At 42.4% G+C, this 26,708-nt stretch overlaps 1 protein-coding gene across 1 annotated transcript in view; it reads left to right on the top strand.

The window, feature by feature from the left end:
- The window catches only part of LOC111233447 (tumor necrosis factor ligand superfamily member 10-like), a 56,807-nt gene extending 30,324 nt beyond the window's left edge, over window positions 1-26,483 (top strand). Inside the window, exons 3-7 of the mRNA XM_022761263.1 lie at window positions 22,610-22,646; window positions 22,752-22,859; window positions 25,109-25,272; window positions 25,667-25,777; window positions 25,870-26,483. Of these exons, the coding sequence (XP_022616984.1) occupies window positions 22,610-22,646; window positions 22,752-22,859; window positions 25,109-25,272; window positions 25,667-25,777; window positions 25,870-26,055 (606 nt within the window). The 3' untranslated portion in view covers window positions 26,056-26,483. The remainder of the gene's footprint in view (window positions 1-22,609; window positions 22,647-22,751; window positions 22,860-25,108; window positions 25,273-25,666; window positions 25,778-25,869) is intronic.
- Window positions 26,484-26,708: the final 225 nt, after the last annotated feature.

The raw sequence follows: 26,708 nt of genomic DNA on the forward strand, positions 1-26,708 counted from the left end.
ACTACCAACAACTCAAATTCAACATACTGTATCTCCACTGTACAACTCCAGTTTCAGTTGTCTACAAGTGAAATGTGACGGTATAATCTATAATCTATAATCTAACTCATCTTTTATGTGCTGAATTAAAGATGACTCATCAGACTGAGCTGTAGAACTGTAGACATCTGTTTCAGCCGAGTTCAGGCTCATGAACACCTGGTATCACTCGGCCCCCCGACTGGAGGGACCTGATCAGGCAGTACAACAGTACCTGTGCTATCAGTAGCGTCTGTGGTTTCCTGTGTCCTGTGACACATAAGATAAGAACACTAGACAAACACAAGTCAGTCACATTACCGTTACCCACGCACCCTTGCAGCAAGTAAGCAGATTGTGACTGACACACAGTAGGGTCAGTACATATGTTGAATCAGCATGAAATTACCAACGACTCCGGGAAGCTGTGGTTAAATAAATCCCCCGTCTCACACACACACACACACAGACATACACCCACTCGCAGTCATTCATAAACCCACAGAAACGCTCCGGTGATATAAGTCATCTGCTCGGCGACATATTCCAAAAAGGACTTCTCCCTCTTACAGCATCTCCTGCCCACTCAGCTCCTCCCGCCCCCACACAAACAACCTTTTGTTAAGCCTCTCGTCCTTTTTCTTCAAGGCTACCTCTCTCTCTCTCTCTCTCTCTCTCTCTCTCTCTCTCTCTCTCTCTCTCTCTCTCTCTCTGCTCGACTTGTATGATACAATCGGAGAGTGCTGCTCCATGCCCCCGTGGTCTTCAGTGGACGGGAACAGGAATGTCTAGTTTTTCTCCTCTCCAGCGCAAATGGGTTTATACAGCCAGAACGTGCATGAAACTGTTGACGGCGCACGTCCAAACAAAATTTACATCCAGCTTCGCTCATTTTTCAAACATTGGCACATGCGGACGCTCTCGTCACCACGGCCAATCCAACGTCCGTTAATTTCCCTGTCAGCACTTTGGGTTTTGGGGAAAAAGACGAAGAAGAAGAAGAAGAAGAAGAAGAAGAAGAAGAAGAAGAAGAAGAAGAAAAAGGCATTGTAACCTCTATCTGCTCCGGTAAACAGTTCAACATGGCGGTTTGCACTGTGTGCTGTTTGTTACTGTGTTGTGTTCTTTGTCAAATTGCGTCAATGGATTAAGGTTTAAAAAAAAAAAAAAAAAAGAAAAGAAAAGAAGAGAAAAAAGCCAAAATGGTGGTTGAACTTGAGCTGGCAGAACAAACAGGCGCCATCCATCTCTTTCCTAAAATGCTTCAGTGACAGTACTGGAGGTCCAGATTTTTCAACAAGCCTGCAATGTACTGTAAAGAAATGCTGTGCAGATGAATGCTGAGGTTGGTTGGCAGTGTGAATCACACTGGTTTTATGTAGCAATGAACCACCTTTCAGGGCACAGACGTCATGTCCTTTATGTTCCTCATCAGAGAAATATGACGCTTAAATATGAACTTAAACCTAATCTACACACAACATTCACACCCTGAAGTGCTTATTAATTAAAAAGACAAGTGACAGAAAAGGACAGCAGTAGCCAAAAGGTCTGTGAGGGAGCTCATGTTCGCTGTGGCACAGGGGTGGGGGTGGGGTAAAAGACAGCAGACAAGAGGCGAGCGAGGCCTACACAGCACTGCATGTCTTCACTGAAGCCGGCAACTGATGTTCTCTGTGATAAACTGCCTGCCGGCGGGAGGGAGCTCTCAGAGGCAGTTTTCCTCCGCTAATTGATTCACCTGCAGATGCTGTAAGTCACACGATTCACCGGACTGGCCGTTGAAATAACTGCAGAGCGCCAAACTCTCTGCGAGGTCGTTTTCCCTCTGCTGAGCCTCATTGGTCGGCAGAGACAGAGACTTCTGGAAACGCCGCTGACCCCGTTTTAGTTTGAAAAACTCTGGGGGGTTTCCATTTGGAAACGATGATGTAGACACCCACGGTCGCTCTCCAATTGGAGCATATCAGTTGACCAATCACGAGCCAGACAAAGACGTGAATTAACTGTGAACGGGCCAACCATTGACCAATCACTGATCCCCATTGTGTTTATGCTAAATGGAGCATCTTTTCCAGAGGAGAGAGAGAAGCTGCGACGCTCAAGCTGATCTGGATCTCGGCACCACACCCGTTTTCGAAGCGCTTTGTTGACTGTATCTTGCACAGGTGTAATGCTATCTCTCTCTCTCTCTCTCTCACACACACACACACACACACACACACAAACACACACTTAAGGTGAAAACAATCCCAGCCGTGCTGTCACAGCTGGTAACGAACGGCATTCCTGCGGTCAGATATAAGTCAGGTCTGACCACAACTTGTTACGGCCTGCTCGTTGGCTCGTTGGCTCGTTGGCTCGTTGGCTCGTTGGCTCGTTGGCTCGAAGGCGTCACAGCTGTTGCAGCCAACAGGTGTCTGGAGGAAAACGCTGATCGTGGCTCCTTATTGCAAATCACTGCTCTTCTGCAATAAGTCTAAATACGATGGACAGAATCATGACACAGCGATCCGTGTCCGTTCAAGTGGAGATGAAAATGAAGGCAGATGGTACGAAGACTGCCGTGTAACTGATTTTAGATTTAGACGTCAGGTGTGTAAAAGTTTTAGCTATCCACATGAATGTAGAAAGCCTAACCGTTCTGCAATAAGACAGAGTTCACTCACACTAACTCACACTGACTCACACTGACTCACACTGACTCACACTGACTCACACACACACACACACACACACAAACTTTCTGGAGCATAACTGACAGTCCAACAAGTCCAAAACAGATGCTTGGATTTGCTTCACTGATAAATTTAAACTATGTGGTTTGGATGTGCGCTGAGCATCGCCCGGTTGCATGAAACAGAGAATGACAAGCGATGAGTCTGAGGAGGGCAGAGCATTAAAACGAGGTGGACGGAGAAGAATGGAAAAGTAATAAGAAGAGGGCCATTACAACAGTCTTGGCCGCAGTTTGTTTCCTGGAAAGTATTATGATATGTGTTGGCATGGCGACTCCTTTTTGCGGGTCACGCATGCATACGAGCTGTGTTTAATGGAACCGGTGACTGAGCAACGATGTGTGTGAGAGGATGACGGGAGGAAGGCCATGATGATGATGGCGGTGCTGGCATGACGTGGTGAAGATGGCGCTGAGGGCGTGGACCGGCGTGATCGATGAGAGCGTGCGAACTGGAGAAACAGGAGGGGTGAAGAGTGGAAAGAGTGTAGGAAGGAGATGCTTGGCAAACCCGGCCGGACGGGAACAAATACAACAGGAAGGAGATGAGAGACGCGGAGGGGAAGAAGCGGGAAGCGGAGAATAAAAAGGTGACGCAGGAAAAAGATGAGAAACGAGCAAAAAATGCGGCGAGCAAGCGACCGAGAGAGAAAAAAATATCACAATGAGATTTTGATTATAGAGCACAGCGGAGGAAAAAAAAAATAGTATTGGCTGAATTAAACCTCAAAGAAATGCTTGTTTAAAAACCACATAATGATCCGAAAGTTCAAATACAAAGGACCACACTGGTGGTTCTGCACGTTTTAGCTCATTACTACACACCAGACACACTTTACATTACTGCTGAGTATTTATAAGCATTTCAACTGATTTTTATTTCCCCTTTAGGAATCAATTCCTCTCAGACTGTTTCATTATTGTATGAAAATCATCTTCAGACTGTCCTGGTGTAAAGTGAATCCGTCATGGTCTGCTTCTTTTTACACAGCGGAGACATTTCCGCTGCACGCTGTGGAAAATCAAACTCACACATGGAAACTGTGAACGAGTTGATGTGACTTTTATAAACAAACAAACAAAAAAAAAAAGATCATGTCAGCGTAACTCTGATATATATAAAATGTACACGCTCACATGAGGTGGTTTTTTTGACAAAGCAATATTTCGCAAAAAGTGGAAACAGACCTTTCACAATTGTGTTTAGCCGACTTTTCTAAAAAAAAAAAGAAAAGAAAAATCACTATTTTCTACCAAAATCGCTATTGCTCCATTTAAAAAGTACAAGAAATATTCAACTATATGTCCAAGGAATTATCCCGAATGTCACTGGTGGGTTTAATTTGAAATTTAATTCATTAACTGCGGTCATATGTACTTTACACTACGGTTGAGTAGCATTTAAATTAATTTACACCCAGTATAAAGGAGCCACTGGTTCCAGTTCAGTTCATTATGGTATGAAAATCAACTTGCAGATGCTTGAAACTTTGTTAAATCGATCATATTGAGCGATTAGTCGGCTTATTTTTACATGATCATAGCAGGGAAAGAAAGTTTATTGCATCTTTTAGCACCTGACATGTTGGGAGTCGAACCCTGTTCTGGTATGAACTGAAGTCAATGACTTACTGTAAGGTGGGAAATCAATTTAGAGGCAGATTGTAATATATAATCGTTAGAATCGATAGACTTTACAAAGCAGCCGGTGTGGGGCTTTAAAGAGAGAAAAGAAAAGCAGAAAACGACAGGAGGGGAAAGACAATAAAAAGTTTCCTCCTGTTATAGTTTTAAAATCCCTCCACCTGGAGGATTCAGCTCCACGGGGCTCGATACTCTGCTACCATGTGTCTGACATATACAACGCATTCATAAAGTATTCAGACCCCTTCCCTTTATACAGTATACATTTTGTTATGTTGCAGCCTTATATACTAAAATTGTCTGAATTCGTTTTCCCGCTCATCAATCTGCTGCGTGAACACATGCAGCGAGCGATGTCCATTCCATCTCGCAGATGTACAGTTATTGTATTATCTTGCATGCACACGCTGTCGTGTGGATGATTTAGAGAGAGACGGGGAAAGGGCAAGAGGCTGGAGACCAGCAGGGGAGAGGAAAGGGAGGATGAGAGGGGAGATACAGCGCAGGAGGATTCGGTATGGCATGTGTGTGACTAAGCTGAGATATTTCGAGTCTTAAGCTCTCATCCCCCCCCAGTGGAGGCCGGAGTAACTTTCCTCCTCCGCTGCGCCCCGCTGTGCTCGGTTAAAGAGGCAGCGCTGTGACATCTGCACCTGCTGAGAAAAGTTGCCAATGCGTCAGCTCTCAGCTTTCAGTCGCAGTGATGGATCACCCTCGCAGACGGGGTCAGGGTTAACACATCCAGGGCAGGAATTCACACATGCGCTCGCTCAAACGTTCTCTCCTGCGTCTCAGCTGTTGCGTGTCTTTACCGCCACTCTAACTTAAAGACCAGCGTGGTCAGCAACGGCTGCGTGCATGAGCAGAGACGGCGGTTTGCTCTATTTTAGCACTTGCACTGCAGACTAGATGCTACAGTGGCTGGGTAGCAGTTATTTTCTTTGGAGGGGAATGACTTTCCTTCCTCTGGTTTAGGTCGAAGGGTCAACACCGGCTCCCCATGCACTCGTTCACCTTCAGCCAATTACAGGAAAGGGATTTACCTTTCTTTTTAGGGAGGACAGGGTTGACGAGGATTAGAAATAGCAAGTGAAACCCAAACCACACCCGCTCATAGATCTACAGATTTGCTAAGTAAGATTTTTTTCTCCTCCCTGCGACCCTCAAAAGGAGAAGCTGTAGAGTTTTTTTTAAAGGCTGAGAATTTGCTTGTGGTGTTAATTGTGGCGCAGCGTGTGACAGATGTGCATGCAGAGACTGATGCACTTTAGAGGGACACAGTGTAATCCAGTTTATTTCCTGTAGCTACAATTTACAGATGTCCCCTAAACGCCTCACATGCAGGCTATCATCAGGGGCCCCACTGAAGGGGGTGGTGAGGGGGCCCCTTTTCCCCCTGGGGGATTCTCCCGACAGTGCACCTCTGCATGCGAGATCAGCTGACCCTGAAATCTCCACTGACTCCCTTTTTTTTTTCCCCCAGATCTTTCAACCATTTAACGCCGTCTTCATCAGTGGATGACGTGAACTCGCTTAACTGCGACTGTCAACTGCTATTTGCCAGGGTCAAAAATGAACATGAGACCCATCTCCATGGCAACTGGGTAGCTAATGAAGAGCATGTGATAGGGTTGAAAGTTTGAATCCCTGGAGTTGGAGTTTCAACAATTTTCATGGTCAAGAATAAAATAATGAAAGTTCACAAACTGAGAACAGGTTTATTATCTTCTTGTATGATTTTTAAATTATATAACAACAATAATGAAAAGCAGAAGAAGCGGTTTTACCGTCGACTGTTGACCCCGTCACGCCGCAGTGAGTTATTTCTTATCAGAGGTCAGTTCCTGTAGAGGAACAATGCTCCTCTGGCCTCTCTTTGTCCAACTCTGATGTATTGTAGGTGTTGTATCAGTAAATCTGCTCCACGTCAAGCGCTGATGTCATAGCAAATATTTGGCCTTTGACTTGTGATGCAGAACAGCTGTTTTGATCGCTGTCTTGGTCAGGGCGTGGACAGACACGCAGCAGGCTCTGTGTTCTGTAACGAAAACGGGCATTTGGATGTGTGAGGTTCTGTTCAGTGACATTTTTGTGGACTCGTATAATTTGTCTTAGCCTCCAAATCTGCTCTTGTTTTACTTTGACATCACACAGTAAGAGTCTGTGCCTTTCATCTCTCCCTCTGCTTGTCTCTTGTTTTGCCATATCAAAGAGCTTGTGTTTTACAAGTGCACAGTTTAAAATCAGTCCTTTTACTGTCCAAGAATAATCTACACATGAAGGAAATGGATTGTACCGAAGTGACCCTGGAACTGCAGGGGAACGGGACTTCAACTCACAAAGCTCTGATTGAAATCAAAGAGTCAGAGACACATGACTCTGCAATTTATCAGGCATGAACTTTTAATTATCTTTATGGATTTTTAAAAACTCATGAGCTCGGCAGGCGAGACTTTGGTTCTAAGATGATCCTTAAATAACTTTGCCAACATGAAATGAATGCGCCCATGCAACGGTCCGTGTCGGTCAGCGTCGTCTTTAAAACTGAATGAACAGTTGTCTGATATAAACTTTCTTTGCATTGCACAAGCAACAACTCACCAGAGAAACTCAAATTTTATCACATTCGTTGCTCACATGAAGTCACATCCAGGCCACTGTACATGAGCTACTTCTTCTATCTGATAAGTGGAACAACCAGTGTTTGTTGCACTTAAAACTTTATTAATTCATAAGATTATTAAAAATATAAACTGCTATTACATGCATTTGTTTTTTGAAGGTGTATTTTTAAATTTTTAACTAAATCCGTCCGCCTATTGTTCATGCAAACATTGTTATTTATGATTAAAACCTTGAATTTTAGCAGATATCTGATGCAATAATAAACATAATAAAAAAAAGAAATGCTTACTGTGCAGAAAACTGAATAATGATAATGAAAACGACTTCTGCTGTAGCCTTTTAGTGATACATTCACCTTGTACATTATCTGCGGTTGATAAATAAAAGTATCTATTGACATCTCTGATTCTGGACTTTGTATTACTTAGTAATTTGTGGAATCGCCCATCATTAAAGTACGAGTTTAATTACATTTTATATCTTTATATCATCCCCCAAAACCACGTCGAACGAGGTCATCTCACTCCCCAATGATGAAGAGATGGCGGTCAGCATTACGTAACCATAACAACGCGGTAATTCAGAGTGACGACCACTTGTTTCTTTGGCTTGAGACAAAACCAAAGTTGACCCCTGATCTCAGCGACGCCTTATCTTATTCTGCTCTACAGTTGGCTATTGAAAATCAAATGTCAGTCAGTGACATGCCGTGTATACACGCGCACAGGGAGGAGGTGGAGGGGCTGCAGTGTTGTTAGTGATTTCCAACTGATACACAAACACAAAAGACCCCTTGTGTCTGGCGTCGACCACCCTGCCTCTTTCCATTCATCCCTCAGGCTCCGGGTTCCAGCAACCCCCGACAATCCTCCCCTACCTCCCTCCGTCTCCACACCACAGCTCCTTCACTGAAGACACTGAAGGTCGCTGAGTTTAGATCCTTTAACACTTAATGCAAGAGAGCAAGAAGCTTCAGCTGTGTCACGATACATGTGTTAAATGGCTAAATTCCAGACTCATCATCTTTGGGGGATTTCCCCAAAGCAGGATTCTTCAATACAATGTGTTCACTTGTAAAATGTAAAATATATATATATATATATATATATATATACACAGCACATTCCCAGGGTATTTCAAAACTCATATAAAGAAGCTCACAGTCTTCAACTTCAACTTTTAACTCTCTCCTGCTCAAAGCCCGGGGAGACACTCTCCTTCCTGCTGCTAGAGCACTGTTAAAAAAAAGGGCGCACCAATCGATTTAGTATCCTCATTTCCAGCTCAGCGTCGTAATTAATTTAATAAAGTATTAATATATTGCTGCTTTGGTACAAGTACCGGAGAGATGGAGATGTACCAACGGAAGCAAGGCACTGCTTATTAGCTCGTAATGAGATTTATTACTTCCTCTCAAGGTCTCGTACCGGCTTTGGCTCTTTGATCTTCATCTCGCTGACCGGCCCTGCCAAACACTTGAAAGCCTTTCGTTGTTACAGACTTCTTTGAGGATTCATGTGCTCAGTCTTTCATGTAGAAGATAACATTCAGCGTTGAAAGAGCTGATAAGGTTTTAGCTCCTGAATATTTGATGTTCCTCTTTCCTCATTATTAAACTTCTGTTTCCTTGTTCCATGAATAAGTTGAGTGTCTGAGTCAATGATCAGATTGATAAACAACCTTAAAAAACTATTTTTTTTAAAAAAGCTGGATTCAGCCATAGAAAATCTGTAAAGTGAAGGAAAATAAAGAGGGAGAAGGGTTAAAAAAAAAAAGTGGATAAACCATAACCAGAGGGAGGGAGGAGAAGTGAGAATGGAAAAACAGAAATAAAAGGGGGAGACAAGATTTTTATTGTTCTTGATGTAACATGACGATACATGTGTGAGCAATGACAAACACCAGATTGCAACACACTCGGCTCACACCTGCTTAAGGAAAATAACGCTGAGCTAGACTTCTCAGTATTACAATGTATTTCTTATGCAACTGGAGATCAGCAGGAAAAGTTTAATTCTGACTTTAAAAACATTCCTGTTTGTAATCTTGATGAAAACCTTTTATCCACACTTTTGAAATTCTGTGGTGACAGTTTTTTTCTCTCTGCGTTTCGGGGCATTTTCACCGTCAATAGTGAAGAGACAGGCAGAAAACGAGGGAGTAGAGAGAGAAAGAGGAGGCTTACTGTGACTTGTCCTGTTAGCAAACAAGCTAACGAGCTAACCGACAATTAGAGCTTTAATTCTTTATTAAATTAAATTAAACGGTACAAACCTGAGAACTAAATGCCAGCGGCGAGTAAAAAGAAAAGCACAGAGGAAAATAGAGAGAAGCTCTGGGAGCTATCGCTAGCATGTTTCTAGGTTGCTTGCGTGTTAGCGGTTAGCTTGCTAGTTAGCCCTGCAAGTAGCCACTATGTCACCAAGCTCCATGATGATGGAGATACATTTGTTGTGTCTGACTTTCTGGCATCTGCTCCTTAACACCATTAAACATGAATTTCGTATTAGAATTAAACCTTTTCAATAACGTTAGCTGCTAAATTTAGCCCCCAATAATCTAATGTGAGTTTAACTTATTTTTAATGACTTGAAAATGTTAAAAATGTATCAAGATGCAGTAGAAAAGCTCCTCTGGGTTTCATTCATTCCAACATTAATTTCCTTATTTTGATTTATTGTATTTCATTGATAGTTAGTTTGCTTAGTGAGTTGCTGTAATATATATCTTCTAGTTTAAAACAGACAGCACTGCTACAAGAAACCCTTATAAGGATATAAAGCCTCTTGGAAACACCGTGAAAGCCCCCAGCCTTTACATATTTGTACATTTTTTGGTGCATTTACAGACCAAACATTGTTATATCCCAACATAACAACTGCTAGATTTGGCTCTTTGGCTTCTAGCCTCAGCTAAAAACTCAACAGTAGGTCCATTTGGATAAACAGGCCCAACATTGTCTCTGTTAAAACATACTGCCGGCTTTGTTGCAACCTTGGAAATGTGACATTTTCGCGTCTGATGAAGTCATGGTTTCATTACCACAGTCAAGGATGTTTTTGTTGATTAGGTTTTATTGAGTTTCCTTCTGGGAAAAAAATGTTTTAAAAAGTCCCTTCGGTACATCCCCAGCTACAAGAGGAGCTTCTGTGAATCCTTAAATTGTTATGTTCATGTCTAATATCATCTCTTGACCACACTGTCTCCTTGGCCGAGGCTTTTATCTCTTTTTATTTATAGCCATCCTCTAGATGTGCACCGACTTCCTGGACCACAGTCTGTTTCAGCTGTCAGCATGAAAAATAAGATGGAAAAGCTGGCATAAACACGACTGCGAGATAAAAGAAAAAACATGTAACTCCTATGAAGTCATCACAATGTAAGCACAAAATCCAAACCGTGCTGTACGTTTGATAAATGGCCTCGTTTTGACAGTCTAAACAATAAGTGTTTGAGGCTTACCACCTTGCGAGCTTGGAAACGTTCCCCCGGATTTGTTTTTATGTAAAATATATGTCTTAAGGGCCTCACTTATTTTACAGTGTTTTCAAAGAAGGCTGTGGTCTTAAGAGATGACTTACTATAAACCACAGAGAGACGAGTCAGGGCCAAACTGAATCTTCGTATTTGTTTTGACCTGCCAGACGGAGCAGATGGGCGGGTTATTGGACACGGTTTTGAAAGATGTTCTGCTGGTGAAACAATGTTTTTCTTATGATGGAACAATTCTGTCTTGTACATTTGCCAGCGTCAAGCAAAAAACAAACCCAACAACTGTCACACAATATAGTCTAATTAATGATAAAATATAACGTGTTTAAAAAGAGCTTTTCTACATAAAATAAATACAGCAAATACAACTGAAGCTAAATAAAAGCAAAGCGCTGAAAATAACTGTACAAATACCTGCAGCATCACTGTCTAAAATAAAAATAAAAATAAAAATTAGAGCCCTTTAAAAAAATGTACGAAGAAAATAAATTATCATGATTTCTAAATGCTTGTACCATGAAAACACTCGGACTCGCTCTAAAAGCATTAAAAGACAAAGTATCGCTGTCTCTTGTTCGACAGCTGATCAAAGAGTTTCACCCCAAATAACTCCAGAAAAGTTTTAACTGTGCTGCTTTTTAACTTTGAATAAAATCCCACTTTCAGTCAGTGAAGATCGACACATCCAAAAAAAAAAAAAAAATCCCTCTCTGAATTCAGCCTGACTAACTCAAAGAGTCTGGACACTGGGGATTTCTCTTTAGAGCCAAGTACGGCAGATTCACAGCTGTTTCGCTTCGCTGTGAATCAGTTTTAGCTCTTTTTTGTTGCACCTAATCTTCTAATAACGCCACTCAAGATCTGGTTCAGTGGAGAACTGACTGTAGCTCCATCACTGGTTTACTCAGCGCATCATATTGTCAGTGGAGCCGAGACGCTGCAGCATTTGACGCGTGAACCCAACACCTGATGCACCATGATCAAACGTCTGCTTCTCTGGGAGAGCTGAGTTTGAAATTAAATTGCAATGATGAAACAAGTAAAAAATTCCTCAATGAAGTGACTTGCAGTCAGTAAGGTTTGACTGTTCTGTTGAATATAATCCATCTCTGTATCATGGCAGGTGAATCTTCCATAAATGTTAATCTCAGACTGTAATAAAACCGACTTGATGTTCTCATGTACGCACCGTAAACGATGTAATACGTTGTCACATGAAAACACACGGGCAAAAGCTTGTTTCCATCCAGTTTGTGAACTAAACTGAAATATGAACCATTTGTGTGAAAGTTTGTCATAATTGTTGTGTGAATCTTGAGTTATGGCTAAAAAATGTTTTCTGAGGTCACCATGACTTTTGACCTTTGACCATCAAGCTATAATCAGTTTGTCCTGGAGTCCGGGTAAACATTTTTAACGAATTTGAAGCATTTTGTGAGGTCACCACCCCCTTGACCTTTGACCTTTAACCCCCAAAATATAATCAGTTCATCCTTGAGTCCTAGTGAATGTTTGTGCTAATTATGAAGACGTTCTGTCAAGGCTTGACTGAGACATGGCGTCCACGAGAATGGGACGGATGTACGGACGGACAACCCGAAAACAATGGATACTGTTAAAAATATAAATGAAACTATTGTATGAACTTTATACATACAGTATGTATACAGTATACATAAACATACATACACAGTAACCTATAATCTGTGGTAACATACACAATTAACAACGGGCTCTTACAGCACAGACGCACATTTACCACATTATATACTGTGCACAAAGCCCGTTCTCCATGGAACCGGTTGAGCTCATGCGTTCTCACATGCACACGCCTGCAGTACACAGCAGTTATTCCTGCACCACGGGCCTGTGAGCGGTTTTGTTTTGTTTCGTATTACACATCAGTCCTGTAACCAGCGTGTGTCTTGTGCTGTGTCAGCAGCAACAGACAAGGTCAGAGTCCTTGCAGAAACAATAAAAAGCGATTGTGATTGGAGATACGAGGAGGCCAGTGACTGTGTTTACGTGCACAGAGGACTGCTGAGGCAAGCGTCCACGACGGTCTTGTTTTTATGCTTTATCACATAATAATCATTAATGTTTTAATAATACTGCACCCACGAAACTGGGTTTAACAGACACACAGAAATCAGCACTGATGACTTCAGCTGTTTGCATCACATTGGGACATTAATTCGTTAATTCTTTAATCTGGAAAAAGAGATCAGATCACATGTATCGACCCTCAATGATATTTCAATGTACAGTACATGTAGATGTTAATGCATTTTAATAATAATAATAATAATAGTTAATATTCTTTCTGGTACAGACTGAAAATATTTAAATAATATCAATATTTTTAGTTTAGTCATAATTAAAGGGCTACTAACATTGCATTCGACCTATGACATGTCTATTTCTTCCTTATTAATATCTTTGATTATCAGATTTTCAGGGATACGATTGAGAACAAAGAAGTTAGATGAAAAAAAAGGCAAGAAAGTGCAAACAAAACCAGAAACATCTTGTGTTTGGAGCTGGTTTTTTGCACTATACAAAACAACATAAAAGGTTTTCCATGTGTCAGTACGTCATTATTGTGACTCAGTAGTTATTGATATCAGTATTCACCCGTGTCAAGCGAAACTTCGAAACACAGAGAGTCCAAGAAAAGGCTGCAAAACAGCCCCGCCCCTGGCCTAGTTCCATGCTGTTTGTGTCCTTAGGAGTTAAAACTGTATTGTGAAAGAGATTAAGTGTTACAGAGAGAGAGAGAGAGAGAGACACAGGGAGGGAGGAGACAGAGAGAGAGAATGAATGCAGTAGAAACAGATTCCTTGATGACAGTTTTACAGTCACTGATGTGTTTGTGCAGAAAGAAACGCAAACAAACACACGGAGGACGGTAAATACACAAAAAGTGTTGGTTTGTTGCGCATCAACGGTTTCATCCTGTTTGTGAAAGTGTGCGGGGGAGACGTCGAAGAAAAACCGAGCTGATGTGTGACTGAACCTCAACTCAATAAAAGGCTGATAGCAGCCTCTTTGTTTCTCAGGAGTGTGAAGTAAACTGCTTCCTTGTCTGTACACAACATTCGTCTGGCAGGAAACTCCCACAGCAAACAGGTCAGTTATCAGAGGCTGGCATCGAGTCAGCCACTGGTGCGTTACCTGTCATAAAACCCCCCCCCCCGCGCGTCTCAGCGATAAACCGCTAATGGCGACTTCTGTTTGGTCACAGGGCGAATAAATCACAGTCAGATGCCTGTGATGAACGCACACAGAGATATATATAAGATCCATATGCCTCGTGGTCATTTTTTACATTTTAGGCATTTAGCCAAACAAAGTTCACTTTTCAGAGCTGCTTTAAATAAATGGAAGGAGCAAGAGAAGAAGTTTGAATTTCTGATGTGACGACTGAAGAATACGTAGCTTTGTCACATACTGATGCAGCAAATATTGTTTTGCATTATACTGCAGAGTGTGATACAGAAATGTTGAGGTGCTTTGAGAAATGTTGATGTTAATAGGATTTTTAGAATATAAATTTAAAAGAACAAAAACAAGAAAAAAAACATGTAATTTTCAAAATATAAATTATAAAGAACAATAAAAACCTAAATAAATAACTAAATATTATTATGAAGGAAGTGTAGAGGAGGAAAGTCACTTCTGGAGACATGATCAGATATGAGAGGGGCTGAAACCAATGAGAGATAAAGCCGTATGACAAAGCAGCCAACGATAGTTTGTGTCTTGATTATTTGGCATTTCTCCGCCGCAGTGAAGAATTACATGATTACAGTCTGGGCTCCAGAACCAGGACCGGGACTGGGTTCTGTAATAGATGCGGTGAAGAGTAAGATTTTCCCTCTGCACCCGGATCTGCTCAGCCGGTCCGAGGACTCAAAAACAAACAAAAACAAAACCATCACATCATGAGCCTTAAAAAACCTTTTCAGTGGAGACGCTGGGAGATCACCGTCCTGACGTGGCTCCAAACCACACAAACTTTCAAATGCTGTAGCTCATAAGTGGAGCTCACGAGGATCAGAAACACATTCGGCCAAAATACAAGACTGATTCAGTTTCAATTTTTACGGCCCATCTCGGCATCACCGTGGCATTTGTGGTGTTTAGATGGCGTGATTACATTTTAGAGCAACAACTGACTGCACTGATTTGGCACGTTAAGCACAAACTTTGTCTCCGTCATTACTTGTAAAGCGTGCATGCGCTGGTTATCGTCCCTGCATCACGTCCAGTGCATGAAATCATCATTTCGTGTGAGTGTCTTGTGCGTGGGGACATTATTTAGAAAGCTGACTCCAACAGAAACAATGAAAGCTGCTACACCCGATAACGACTGCTGAGAAACTGACCGCTGCAGTACCACACACGTGAAAAACAATCCGTCAAACTCTGATTAATCCATTAAATGTCTCAATTAATGGGAATATTCGACAACAGCACAACAAGATACAAGTGGTATTTTTGGGTAGTTGGTCTGACAGAGCAACTATCTGTGAAACTGCAACTGGCATTTTTCAGTAGTTAGTTACTGTGCAGACATAACAATCCATTCATTCATTAAAACATAATGAAAATGATTAATTACAGCCCTGCTCTGAACATGCTTTAAAGCCTCACTCTAGATTAATGCTGAATATTTCGTCGTACGGCCGGGAGGAGACGACGCTTCCTGACTTCAACACAACAAACTTTATCAGCGCAGACGTGTGTGGACGTCTGAGGTCACATTTTCCACGGGGCTTACCCTGTCAGGCATCAATTACTGCTCTGGCGTTTCAGAAAGGAAAAGAGACTGTGGAAAAAGAAAAATAACTCACTGCAGGAGGAGACAGGTTGTTGACGCAGAGCTGTTTGGTTTGAATTAAACCACATATGCAGAGAAAACAGCCAACTGTGAAATTTTAATTTGTGATGCTATCACTCTGGAGCTGGTGCCTGTTTCCTACAGTGATGGATATCGCTCCGCTCTCTTTGACCAGCAAAGCTAGAACAAAAAAAAACAACTTTATTTACATACCTTTTTTCACCAAATCTACAGTGAGTTACTTATTAACCGTCGCTCCAGTTTTAAAAGGCTAAATTACTCATTAGCCACACAAACACACTGCTGTTTTGTCTCCATCTATAGTGAACATGGAGCCGACCGACCGCAATCATGTCGACATGCACACCACACTGGACAACACACACACACACGCACGCACGCACGCACGCACACGGCGAGGAATGAGCAGACTCTTAGACCAGATTAGAGCTGATAAGAGATTGTAGCTGTAACTCAAAGAACCACACACACACACACACACACACACAGACAGACACACACACACACACACACACACACACACCGCCAGTCCAGGCCTGTCGGGGCCGAGCAGCATATTAAAGTATTGGGTTGCAGCTACTGCTAATCTGCAGAAGAAACGCTCCTTCATGTGCATACTTGTCCTCTCTTTCAGTCTTCCTCCTGTACTTTGTTTCCATACTTGTCCACTCTGACTCTGACTCTTCTCTTCTCGTGTTTTTCCAAACTTTTTCTTTTTTCATCCTCATTCCTCTGCTTCTCTCGTTTCCCATAATTGTCCATCATCTTTCACTCACTGGATTTTTCCCTTCTTTTTTTTTTTCTTCCCCCCCCGACTTCTGATTTTTGGCTCTGCAGACTCGTTTACTCCGTGTGTTCACTCTTACTCTTTACACATGGCTTCATAAAGAAAGCTTCACCTACACTACAGCAGGTCTGAGAGTCGCACGCCGCAGGCTGGTGCAACGTGCACTGGAAACATGCTTTAACGTCTGTTGCGTGGATGAGCCATCGTCACCACAACACGGATCTAATTTACTGATTAATCCTTGCACCAGCTTTAAGAGGCAAAATTAGCCATTAGCCACATAAACACACAGGTATTTCCTCTTCATCTTTGACGCACATGTACGCCACAGACCGCTGTGGTTTTACTGCACTACACTTCCCCGAAATCACATTTACAGGCGCACACACTCACACACACACAAAATAATGATGATAATAAACTTTATTTACAGAGCATTTTTCATAGAAGAGATAATAAAAGTGTTTTACAATAAAAAAAATCAAATAGTGCAATAAAATAAGGGCGAATAGAAGGACAGTGAAAATAAATAATAGTAAATAGGGCTGAACATGGTAATCTGCTTAACATCAGCATGGAAATGGAGATTATTAAACAAGCAGGAATTAACAGAGGGTCTTGTTAGAGGAAATACACTGCTGTGTTGCATTGTGGGAAGTGTAAGATCTAGCGTTTTGGAGCTTGGCCCCATACTAGGCACTAAAAAGTTAAGTGTTACAAGCCTCTTTCATCTTCATGAAAGTGTAATAGTAAATTGCTGGAGTTCACCTTTAAAGGTGACACACCTACTGTGACATCAGTATTTAGGGGTGTGGTCAAAAGAAGAGGAGTTTTTAAAGATTTACTCTCTATCTCTCCCTCTCCAGTGACCTTTCATTTTTTCCCTCCGTTTCTTTTACTTCTCTTTTTTTTTTTAGATTTTGGCCAGACGAAGTACGAAGTGAAGAAATGGGACTATTTTTGTCTCTGTCTGTCGCCCTACACGGGGTGAAAGAGGAGAGTTCAGCCTCTAACTGTTGTTGTTATCGCAGCTGGTCAGGGTTTTTAGACTTGTGCTGTTACAGACTACAAGCAAAAACACACAACACAACACAACACAATGAAAGACTTAAGCTACGTGCACACACTTGAGGTCACGCTGGTAGTGAACCTTATATTTGAGGCTTGTCACATCAGGGGCCACGGGCTGATTTACTGGAAACAAAAGCGGCGGCCTTAACGAGGACGGGAGCGTAGCCTTTCATGGTAAACCTGCACGTCACAACCTTAAAACCCTCGTTAAGGACGAAGCCCACAAACACATAAACTTGACTTACTTCCTGGTTGCAGAAAGGCAGGCCGAGAAGCCCGAGGAGGACGTGATTAACCTCCTGGCGAGATCAGATCTACAGTATTTATTGCTTTAAAAGAGCTCATTGCAGAGTGGCACAGTGCAGGCTGCTGCTTTATGCTTAGGCCACTGAGGTTAAGATTAATGTTACACCAGGGTGTCATTTATGCAACAAGAAGGTTGTTTTTCTTCCCGACAAATATATAAGACTTTCCTGCAGGAACACGCCTGGTGTCGTCGAGTTACACCTTGAGTAAACAGCGTGTGCACGTCAGACGTATGACACATCAATTCTATGATGTTAAAAGAGTTAAACGTGTCAGAGAGGACCACATTTCAGGGGTAAATGGAGCCGCAGTAGCCCCTATGATGTGTTATCAGGGGTCATCTTGCTGCCCCGAGGCATGCATGCCATGCGCATTTGGTCTTGACCTTTTCAGCCTCTCTCTTTTAAAGAGGAGGACTCCCTTAATCGAGAGGTCACGGAGGTCGGGACATCGGGGGGTTAAAGTGAGCAGCTGGATTCACGAAATCAGCTCATCCACCGCCGTATCTCGAGCGCCGCTGTCAAGGGTTTACTAAATCGTACCGTGTATCCCGGCAGCGCTGCTTCTTATATAACTTTTTGAGAGAGAGCGATATCTGAATTTTGCAGCTTCCAAACTGCCCAGGGAGCCCATGTTGGCCATCTGGACTGAAGAACGAAGGGTTCACTAAATCTCCTGCTGCTTTTGTTGTAGCCAAAATACTGCAGACTACTCACTGTAGCCAAGAAAGAAATAAAGACAGAGATTTTTTTTTAAAAAACGCACACGACATTCAGCACGTCTGCTGCATGGAAAAGTGATTCTGGAAGAGGAATCAAACGTGAACATTGATCAAAGTAGAAACTGATGCGTTGAGTAATTGCGGCTGTTTTTAGTTAGTCTTAGTTTTTCTGGCAGTTTTAGTTTGATTGGTGACCAAAGATACAAATAATTGGATGAGTAAAGAATATTTTCTTTCCCATGATCGCACACTATCAATCACTGGGGAATGAATTTATATTCAAAGTCACTTTATTCTGGAAAGATATATTGCAAAAATAAATGTGATGTCAAAAAACATTTAGAGAAAATGGGAAAGGTTTATTGAAGTGAAAAAAAAAAAAATAAATGTATCAAGCAGATTCTGAATTATTTTGCCTTTGTTTTGTTTTGGTTTCTTATTCATTTATTTATTAATTTTACCCTTTAATATCTTATTTACGTTGGCAAGCCTGATTGATATTGTAATGTCATGTGTTTGTGATCATTATTTGGCTTGTTTAGTGTGACCTCGTGTGTTTATTGTTTTATCTTCTGGTTATTTATGTCATGTTTTTGTCATGAGTAAAAATAATCACTATAATCAACATAGAATTGGTGCAGCACCTTAGTGTTAGTGGGCCCTCGTCTGGAGTAGTGTAATCATTATATTAAATGCTGATGTCAAAGTATCCGGGCTGGGTTGTGGGAATGATCGACTCCTCAGGGGAATGAAGAGGCGTTTTAGGGAAAACTCATCCTGACTCATTACGGAGTCGTTGAGATGTCCAAACATCGAACATGAGAAGACATCATTCTGAAAACATCCAGTAACACCGTCATAAACTTATTACAGCTCCCAGGCCGCCTCGTAAAAACTCCACCACGTAAAAAAAAAAAAAAAAAGTTCTAAGATAGAGGAAACATGAAAGGTTCAAGCCTTGACGAGTCATTTATCCACCGTTCCTTCATTCCAGCTCGTTTGCTAGAAGCTTTTTAAACTGAAATAACCGACACGCGACGGTAACTCTTTCCAGGTCTCCGACTCCCGGCGGACGCCACCTGTAGTGGTGGTTTACACGCGTCCACTTGAACTTCCATATGTCTTTTACCTTTTACTTCTTTTGGCAATTTAATATCCAGTAGGAACCAGTGTCAGAACACCTTCAGGAAGTGATCGTTTCATATTATTAGATTATCTGAGAGTTTATTACAAGATCGTTTAGAGGCGCTGCTGTACTTTGATTCAGACTGTCAAGAAATTTTTGTGCAGACATACGTGTTCCCCTCAGGATGAATTTTAATAACTAGTGGTGATTCGCTGATTGAAAATATATTATAAAAAGTAAAAGGTGGTGAACATGGTAAAACACCAGCAGGTTAGCATTGTCATTTTGAGCATGTTACGCAATGCTAACGTTAGCATTAACCTCAAAGCGTCTCTGCTCAAGCCGCATGGCTGTAGACTCGTCTTCTTTGTTACAATATCGGTTAAAAAAAAATCATATGAGAGCTACTTAAAAAACAGAATATTATTATTTGCTAACGTCACAATAGCTACAGTAGCCTTTAGCCTGCGTCAGGAGCCACTGGTTTAAACTGTAATCCGAAGTGCCACTAATCCACATGAGGTCTGCATTTTATGGAGCTAAATGGTACAAATAACCCATTTCATAAATGCAACTAGATTGTTATGAATTAATGGTTAAAGATTTATAAAGTTGACATAATTCAGTCCATGCTGTTGCCATTAGCAAACTGTTATAACAAGCTAAAGCCTGGGATTACCTGGGATTAACTCCATGATGCCACAGTTGTAATTGACCTTTCATTTTAAGGGCAATAATAACTTCAAGATGTAATCATAATCATCCCAGCAAGGCAACAGAGCACCTACAAATCTATCACACTGAAACCACCTGAGAGCCAAAAGCACCCTGTCCACATAGTTGCTGCTGTTGTGATCTGATCGCATCTGCTGAGAATAACTTTAGAGGCTGCAGGTGTGTGTGTTTCAGGCTCTTCAGCTTTCTTTGTTCCCCATGTGTGAGATGTCTCATTTTCCTCCCTCCAGAAGCCATTTGTTCATGTTCGCTGTGAAAAACAGCTTCTGCAGTGTGAAAAAATTCATCATAGTTAACACGAGGATTTAATTTACTAGTTAAGAGTTTCAGTTTTAATCCATATTTCATTGTGCTGAGTTTGAGTGGTTTCATATTTTCATAGTTTCACGGAGGTCTAAATCAGGAAATGATTCCTCAACATGTCCACCTCCATCGTTACACTCATGGCTTTTTAATTTAGCGTCTTTGCAGCTAATTTTAAGCCGTTTCGACCCTCTGCTCCGAATGTACTAATATCTATCTACGTTCAATATGTTCCAAATACGAACCAGATGTAAACAGTAAGTAAGAAAACACTGTAAATGGACTATAACTCCAGGAGACAGCGGCGTTCACCTTCTGCACATGGAGCTGCTCAGGGTGCCATAGAAAGCTTCCACCGCTGCATGGAACATCAATTACGCATGCAGCCTCCGCAGCCGATTTCACTCTCTGGCCATCCACTCGTTTCCCATGGTAGCGTTTAGGCGTTAAAGACAGCAGACATGTTGAACTCTTACATTGAAAACATGCTGTTCACATGAGTCCTGCAAGCTCACAGTGGATCCATGCGTCTGAAAAATCCCCCCGCTCTTGTTCAACTGCAGCCACATGCAGGGCAGAAAGTCTGGTGGCAATTTTCTCTCGCTCTCTCTCTCTTTTTTTTTTTTAAGTGTGTGTGGGGGTAATTTTCTGCTTTCAGGACTTGAGGAACGTGAAGCCGAGAATGGCACGCTACGCCAACCGAGACGAGCGCGGCCACATCCAAATCCACACTCTGTACTTTTACTGTTTTGCAGTATATAGAATATACACAAGCAGAGGGCCCCTGGGTGTGCACACACACACACACACACACACACACACACCAAACCCCAGAGCGATCACATCCAATTTGCAGGTTGAACTGAGGGTTTGGTGTGGGAGAACCGGGCCCACTGCCAACAACAACACCACGGTTATAGCTGGATGACCATTAAAAACTGTGGTGACATTAATCATATTCAGGATTTTTGGTGGCATTTCTGCAAATTAATCAGGGAGATTTATACCAGTGGGAGTTCAGTCAGTGCCTTGCTTTAGGGCACATCACTAGTAACAGGTGGGCAGACACAGAGGTGTAGAGAAAGAAAGATGGAGGAAAAAATAAGAAAATGTAAATACATAATTTAAAGAGGGACTAAGTGAAAAGACGTATGATCTGTGAGATTCAGGATTTACAAAGAGTGATGAGGAGACGCAGATTAAGGTGGTGTGGAGATGAAATGAAAGGATGAGTAAGAGAAAGACTGAGAAGCGAAGATATACGAGGTAATAAATGTGGGGGTTGAGCTGATTTACAAAGTGGGAAAGACAAAAACAAGAAGCAGCAGTACAGAGAGCGATAGCATGCGACTGTGAGAGAGTCGGGGAGTTACCGGGTGTGTGAGAGGGAGAAAAATGCATATGTGCGTGCGTGTGTGTGTGTGTGTGTATATACGTTTCTATGGCCTGGCTGTATATATATATATAAATATATATATATGTGCATCTGGGCAGCAGAGGTTGTTGAGTTGGGGAGCGAGGGATGACACAGAGGAGCAGGAGAAGTAAAGCAGAGACAGGAGAGGAGAGAGGAGGAGATGTGTGCTTCATGGTTTATTACCATCGTGACGGGTGGAGGCGGGAGAGGAGAAACCAAACCCAAACGGACTCCGTGTTCTGATGTCGTTTAGAGAGTGACGCAGAGTTTTCACTCTGAAACGAGGCTGTCCCATGATGCAATACATGACAGGAAGGGGAGGAGCTACTAACAGCTGCAAGACAGTGAACTAAATGACTCTGGCTCTTAAGTGAGTGAAGTTTGTACTTCTGGTACGAGTGCAGCTTTTGGTATTAGAACAAGAAAGAATAAATAAAGGTTAAAGAAAAAGTTGATAACTATTGATTCATAACAGATTGATTAATACTCATGACCAGTTTTTCCTATTTAACCACCAGAAAAAAAATTAAAAAATTAAGGTTAGGGCTCAAAATGAAAGTTAAATAAACTGTAGTTTGGCTGGAACAAACAAATCTTTTGTGAACATTTATCAGCTGTGTATCTGAAAAAGTGTTATTAAGAGGTAGACACTGCTACAGGTGTATACACACTTCTACACACTTCTACACAATCTACACAACGATGTTTGTTTCTTTCTTGTCATCACGTTTCTTGACCTTTATGTTCTCACGTTTTCTTTCAGGTGACAGAGAACATCATCTCCAAACAGACCTTCATAGGTGAGCGTCTCTCTCTCTCACACACACACACACTCACACACACTCTAACACCCCATCCATCTAAACTATCACTTCTAACCTTCTTGCGTTTCCTCTCTCCCTCAGAGGCGAGAACTATGCCTCGCCCTTTCAACAACTCGGGGTCAAAGTTCATGACCTCCGTGGCCCAGAGGCCATCGGCCCACTTGACTCTCAGAGACACCAGCTCTCAAGGTGAGGTGTTGTGCAAAACTGTGAGTGTGTGAGTGTGTGTGTGTGTGTGTGTGTGTGTGTGTGTTGTCAGTACAGATTAGAGACCAGAGGAAGCTTCGTGAGCGCTGGACTGCACCATATTGTTTGCATGTGCTGAGAAAGAAACCATTAATCAAAATATCAAAGACACTGAACTGTATTTATTCCCTCCCTTCGATGTAAATGACGCAAACATCTGTTCCCAAGGAACAACATTACGGCACCGAGAGCATTAACAAATCACAGCTGAGCGTGGGGCGGGGCTTATAGGTACACGGTCTGATTTCTCAGGAAAGAAATGAATTATTAGGCGGAGCAGCTGTTGGTCATGATCACAAAAATCCATTCAAAATATTCTTCATATTGCTTAAATGATCTTTTTGGCCTTTTAATATAAACTCACCTCAATCTTGCCTCACTGTGAAAGCTGCTTAAATATACCTTAAATTAAATGGATAAATCTCTTAATCATTAATGTAAGGGCAGGCTGAGGAGCATAAACAACCCAAGGATTTGAAATGTATTAAGGGTAAAATTTACTTTTGTATTTATTACAGTTACTTATCCTTCGCAAATTCCACCTTAATCTCAAATATAAAATGTTTAGGATTCCTCTTCCTCGAGGGAACTGCTCTTCTTAGAAATACCACAGACGTTTATTAGGACGGTGTCGTAGATCATGGAAACAGTGGAGTGTATGTGTGTTGTTCAACATGCAATTTAAAGTTGTAATGTGTTTTTCTCTGGTGCGTGTGTGTGTGTGTGTGTGTGCGTGTGTGTGTGTGCGTTAACCAGTTTGTTACCATATCATTTCATCTGAAACTGGCGTGCAAGCTACAGGGTGTTGACAATCTGGCAAAGCTGCCTGATGTTATTTCCCCTGAGCTGACAAAGGGCAAGGAACGTGTTTTGTGTGTGTGTGTGTGTGTGTGTGTGTGTGTGTGTGTGTGTGTCTGTGAGAAGGAAGAAGGAAGAGAGGATTTCTCAGCCTGGCTTTCTCATAAGGAAGCGCAAGAGCGAGAGGAATTTTGAGGGTTGACCTTTGATGTTATTCCTAATAAACCATTATGATACTAATGTGAAGGAAACAACGGCCTGTCACACAACTACAGTACTGCGAGTGTGCGCGCACACACACACTGAAATCATCAAATTCCTCATATGACAGAGCTACAATAGCTGTAATTAAAGCAATTATTGTACTACAGCTTTTGAAAAGTCCCCGCAATGGAAACTTATTATTGTGCAACATTTCCCTTCTGTAGTTGTACCGACATTTCATGTGCAAAAAATATGCAAACATGCACGAGAACGATGGGAGACAGGAAATGATGCACGCACGCACAGGAAAAGATGTGCGTTGAATATTGAGGGACAGAGCCAAAGACAAAACCTTTTAACTGCTGTAACTCAATGCACGAGTTATGTTAAACCACCGGTAACCATAGCAACAGGCCACCGGTGAAACCGTGAACGGCGCAACTGCAGAAGACATAATGCAAATAAACAAACGTGCTGCAAATTCAGTCCTACAACACGACGGGAAGTGTTTCCAGGGGACACTAAAAAAAAGTGATGAGCCTGGCCGGGACTTGTTGTTCAACGCCCAGCTGTGATTTTTAAAAGGTAAAAGCATTACCTGCATACCTTGTACAGGACTCTCCATGTAAACCCTGCAACGCTGCAGCACCAGCACATTCACGGTGCTTATCTCAGGCATGTGGTGGACAGATTCGACATCTTAGTTAAATCAAGATTTGCACGTCGCTCTGTCCTTTATCTCTACATTCCCTCTGATCCCTGAGCAGAAAACACACAGTGCATCCATTCCACACATACGTGTTTCTAACGCAGCATGGTAGGTGGTTTCCGAGGTTTTGACCGCCGCGTTTTTCCCCTCACTTCACACGGTTATAGACAAGTCGCTCAGTGTTTCAGCCGTTCTCGAAGCTTTAGGGAATGATGCATCTCATTCTTCACGTGTATCAGTTTTAAAGCCAGCCGAGGAGGAGCGCTGCTCTTTGTCATTTCATCACTGGTTCTGTTTTCTGCACTTTACTGTGTCAGTTGCTGTTGAGCTGTTGGCTCGTTGCTGCAGTGCACCTTTACAGCCTTGGCTTGCGTTTCCTTTTTTATAGGAATCACATGATGAGCCAAGATTTTATTTCTTTGCCTGTCAACTCTTTGTAAACCCCCCCCCCCCTATTTCCACTATTTTCTCTCGCCAACAGGGTTCGCTCCCTACCCGATCCCCACACCGGGTCTCCACCAGTCCTGTCGCCACGTGGTCCGCTCATGGGCCAATCAGAGCTTTGGAGCTCACCTGCACAACATGACCCTTACCAATGGGAAGCTGCGAGTGCCTCAGGATGGGCGTTACTACCTGTACTCACAGGTGATCATACTCTACCTCATAATGTCACAGAAATCCACACAGTGAAATGTTTGTTTGTTTTTTTTGTTTTGGTTTTTTCTCTGTTAGTCCAACTACACTGGTGAGGTAACGTGAAAAATAAAACTAGAAGGGCATTCAGACAGCGCAGACCTACAAACAAACAACATACACCAGACTCCAGTGAACAAAAATTCTGATTCATAATATATGATCCAGATCTCCCTGGCCTATGTCCCATGCGAGGGGTCCTGACGGCGAGGTTAACAGCTACTGATCTAGACTTTAGAAACACGCAAGCGACTTCAAAACAACAGAAACACTTTACAACAGCGACACGCAGCTTCTGTAAATATGTAATAATTCATCCCTCCCTTGCTCCCTCCCCTTCTTCCAGGTGTATTTTCGTTATCCGTCCCCAGCGGCCAGTGATGGAGACCAGCGCAGCGTCAGCCACCAGCTGGTGCAGTGCGTCTACAAGAAAACCTCCTACCCAAGCCCCATACAGGTACAGCGTCGCATTTTTACCTCAAACAATACGATCATCAAACCATCAAGTTTCTTCCTTACCTTCATCTTCTCTTCCGTCTTGTTCTCCAGCTCCTGAAGGGGGTGGGAACTAAGTGCTGGGCTCCAGACGCCGAGTACGCCCTGCACTCCGTCTACCAGGGAGGACTCTTCGAGCTGAGGGCCGGCGACGAGCTCTTCGTCTCCGTCTCTTCCCCAACCATGGTCAACGCCGACGATTCCTCCAGCTACTTCGGCGCCTTCCGCCTGGACCTCTGAGAGGAAGGGACAGGAGGAAAGAAAAACAGAGAAACAAGATGGGACGATGGATGGGCTTGAGACAATGAGCGAGGGTCTTTTTGAATATCCGTTGATTGGGGGGGGGAGAAAAAAAAAAAAAGGACAAGAAGTGTGCGATGTTGGGCTGGATCTCGGATCCACAATGTTTGCTTGGACGGATACGTTGAAGGACGGAAGGATTGGGGTTTGAAGGCCTCGCTTGAGTGACGAACGCTATAAAAAGGACGGGGGTGACGGGGAAATGAAAGAGTGGATTTGTCTTCCTTACTCTCCATTAAGAGAAACCTTACCGCTGAGAGCAAGATATACAGAGATACATGTGCAATCACGCGAAAATAAATGTGAGGATATTGATTTACTGTTGATTTTTGAGGAGGGAAATTTCCTTTTGGATGTCAAAAAGAGAAGTAAAGCCACGAAAAACATTTAAAATCTTCCTGTTCGATCAGAAGCCCCCCCCCCCCCCAAAAAAAGAAAGAAATTAGGCCACATAAATCCCAACGTATCTCGCATTCAACGACCTTTTTGTGGGAAGCAATCGGACCCTTATATTTGGATTGCAGACCAGAGAATGTACACACAATAAACACTCAAATCCTCCGCATCGAAGATGTGAGGAAGGGACTGTGGAA

The sequence above is a fragment of the Seriola dumerili genome, unplaced genomic scaffold (genome assembly GCF_002260705.1).
Source record: "Seriola dumerili isolate Sdu_G_001 unplaced genomic scaffold, Sdu_1.0 BDQW01000393.1, whole genome shotgun sequence".
In the NCBI taxonomy this organism is placed as follows: domain Eukaryota; kingdom Metazoa; phylum Chordata; class Actinopteri; order Carangiformes; family Carangidae; genus Seriola; species Seriola dumerili.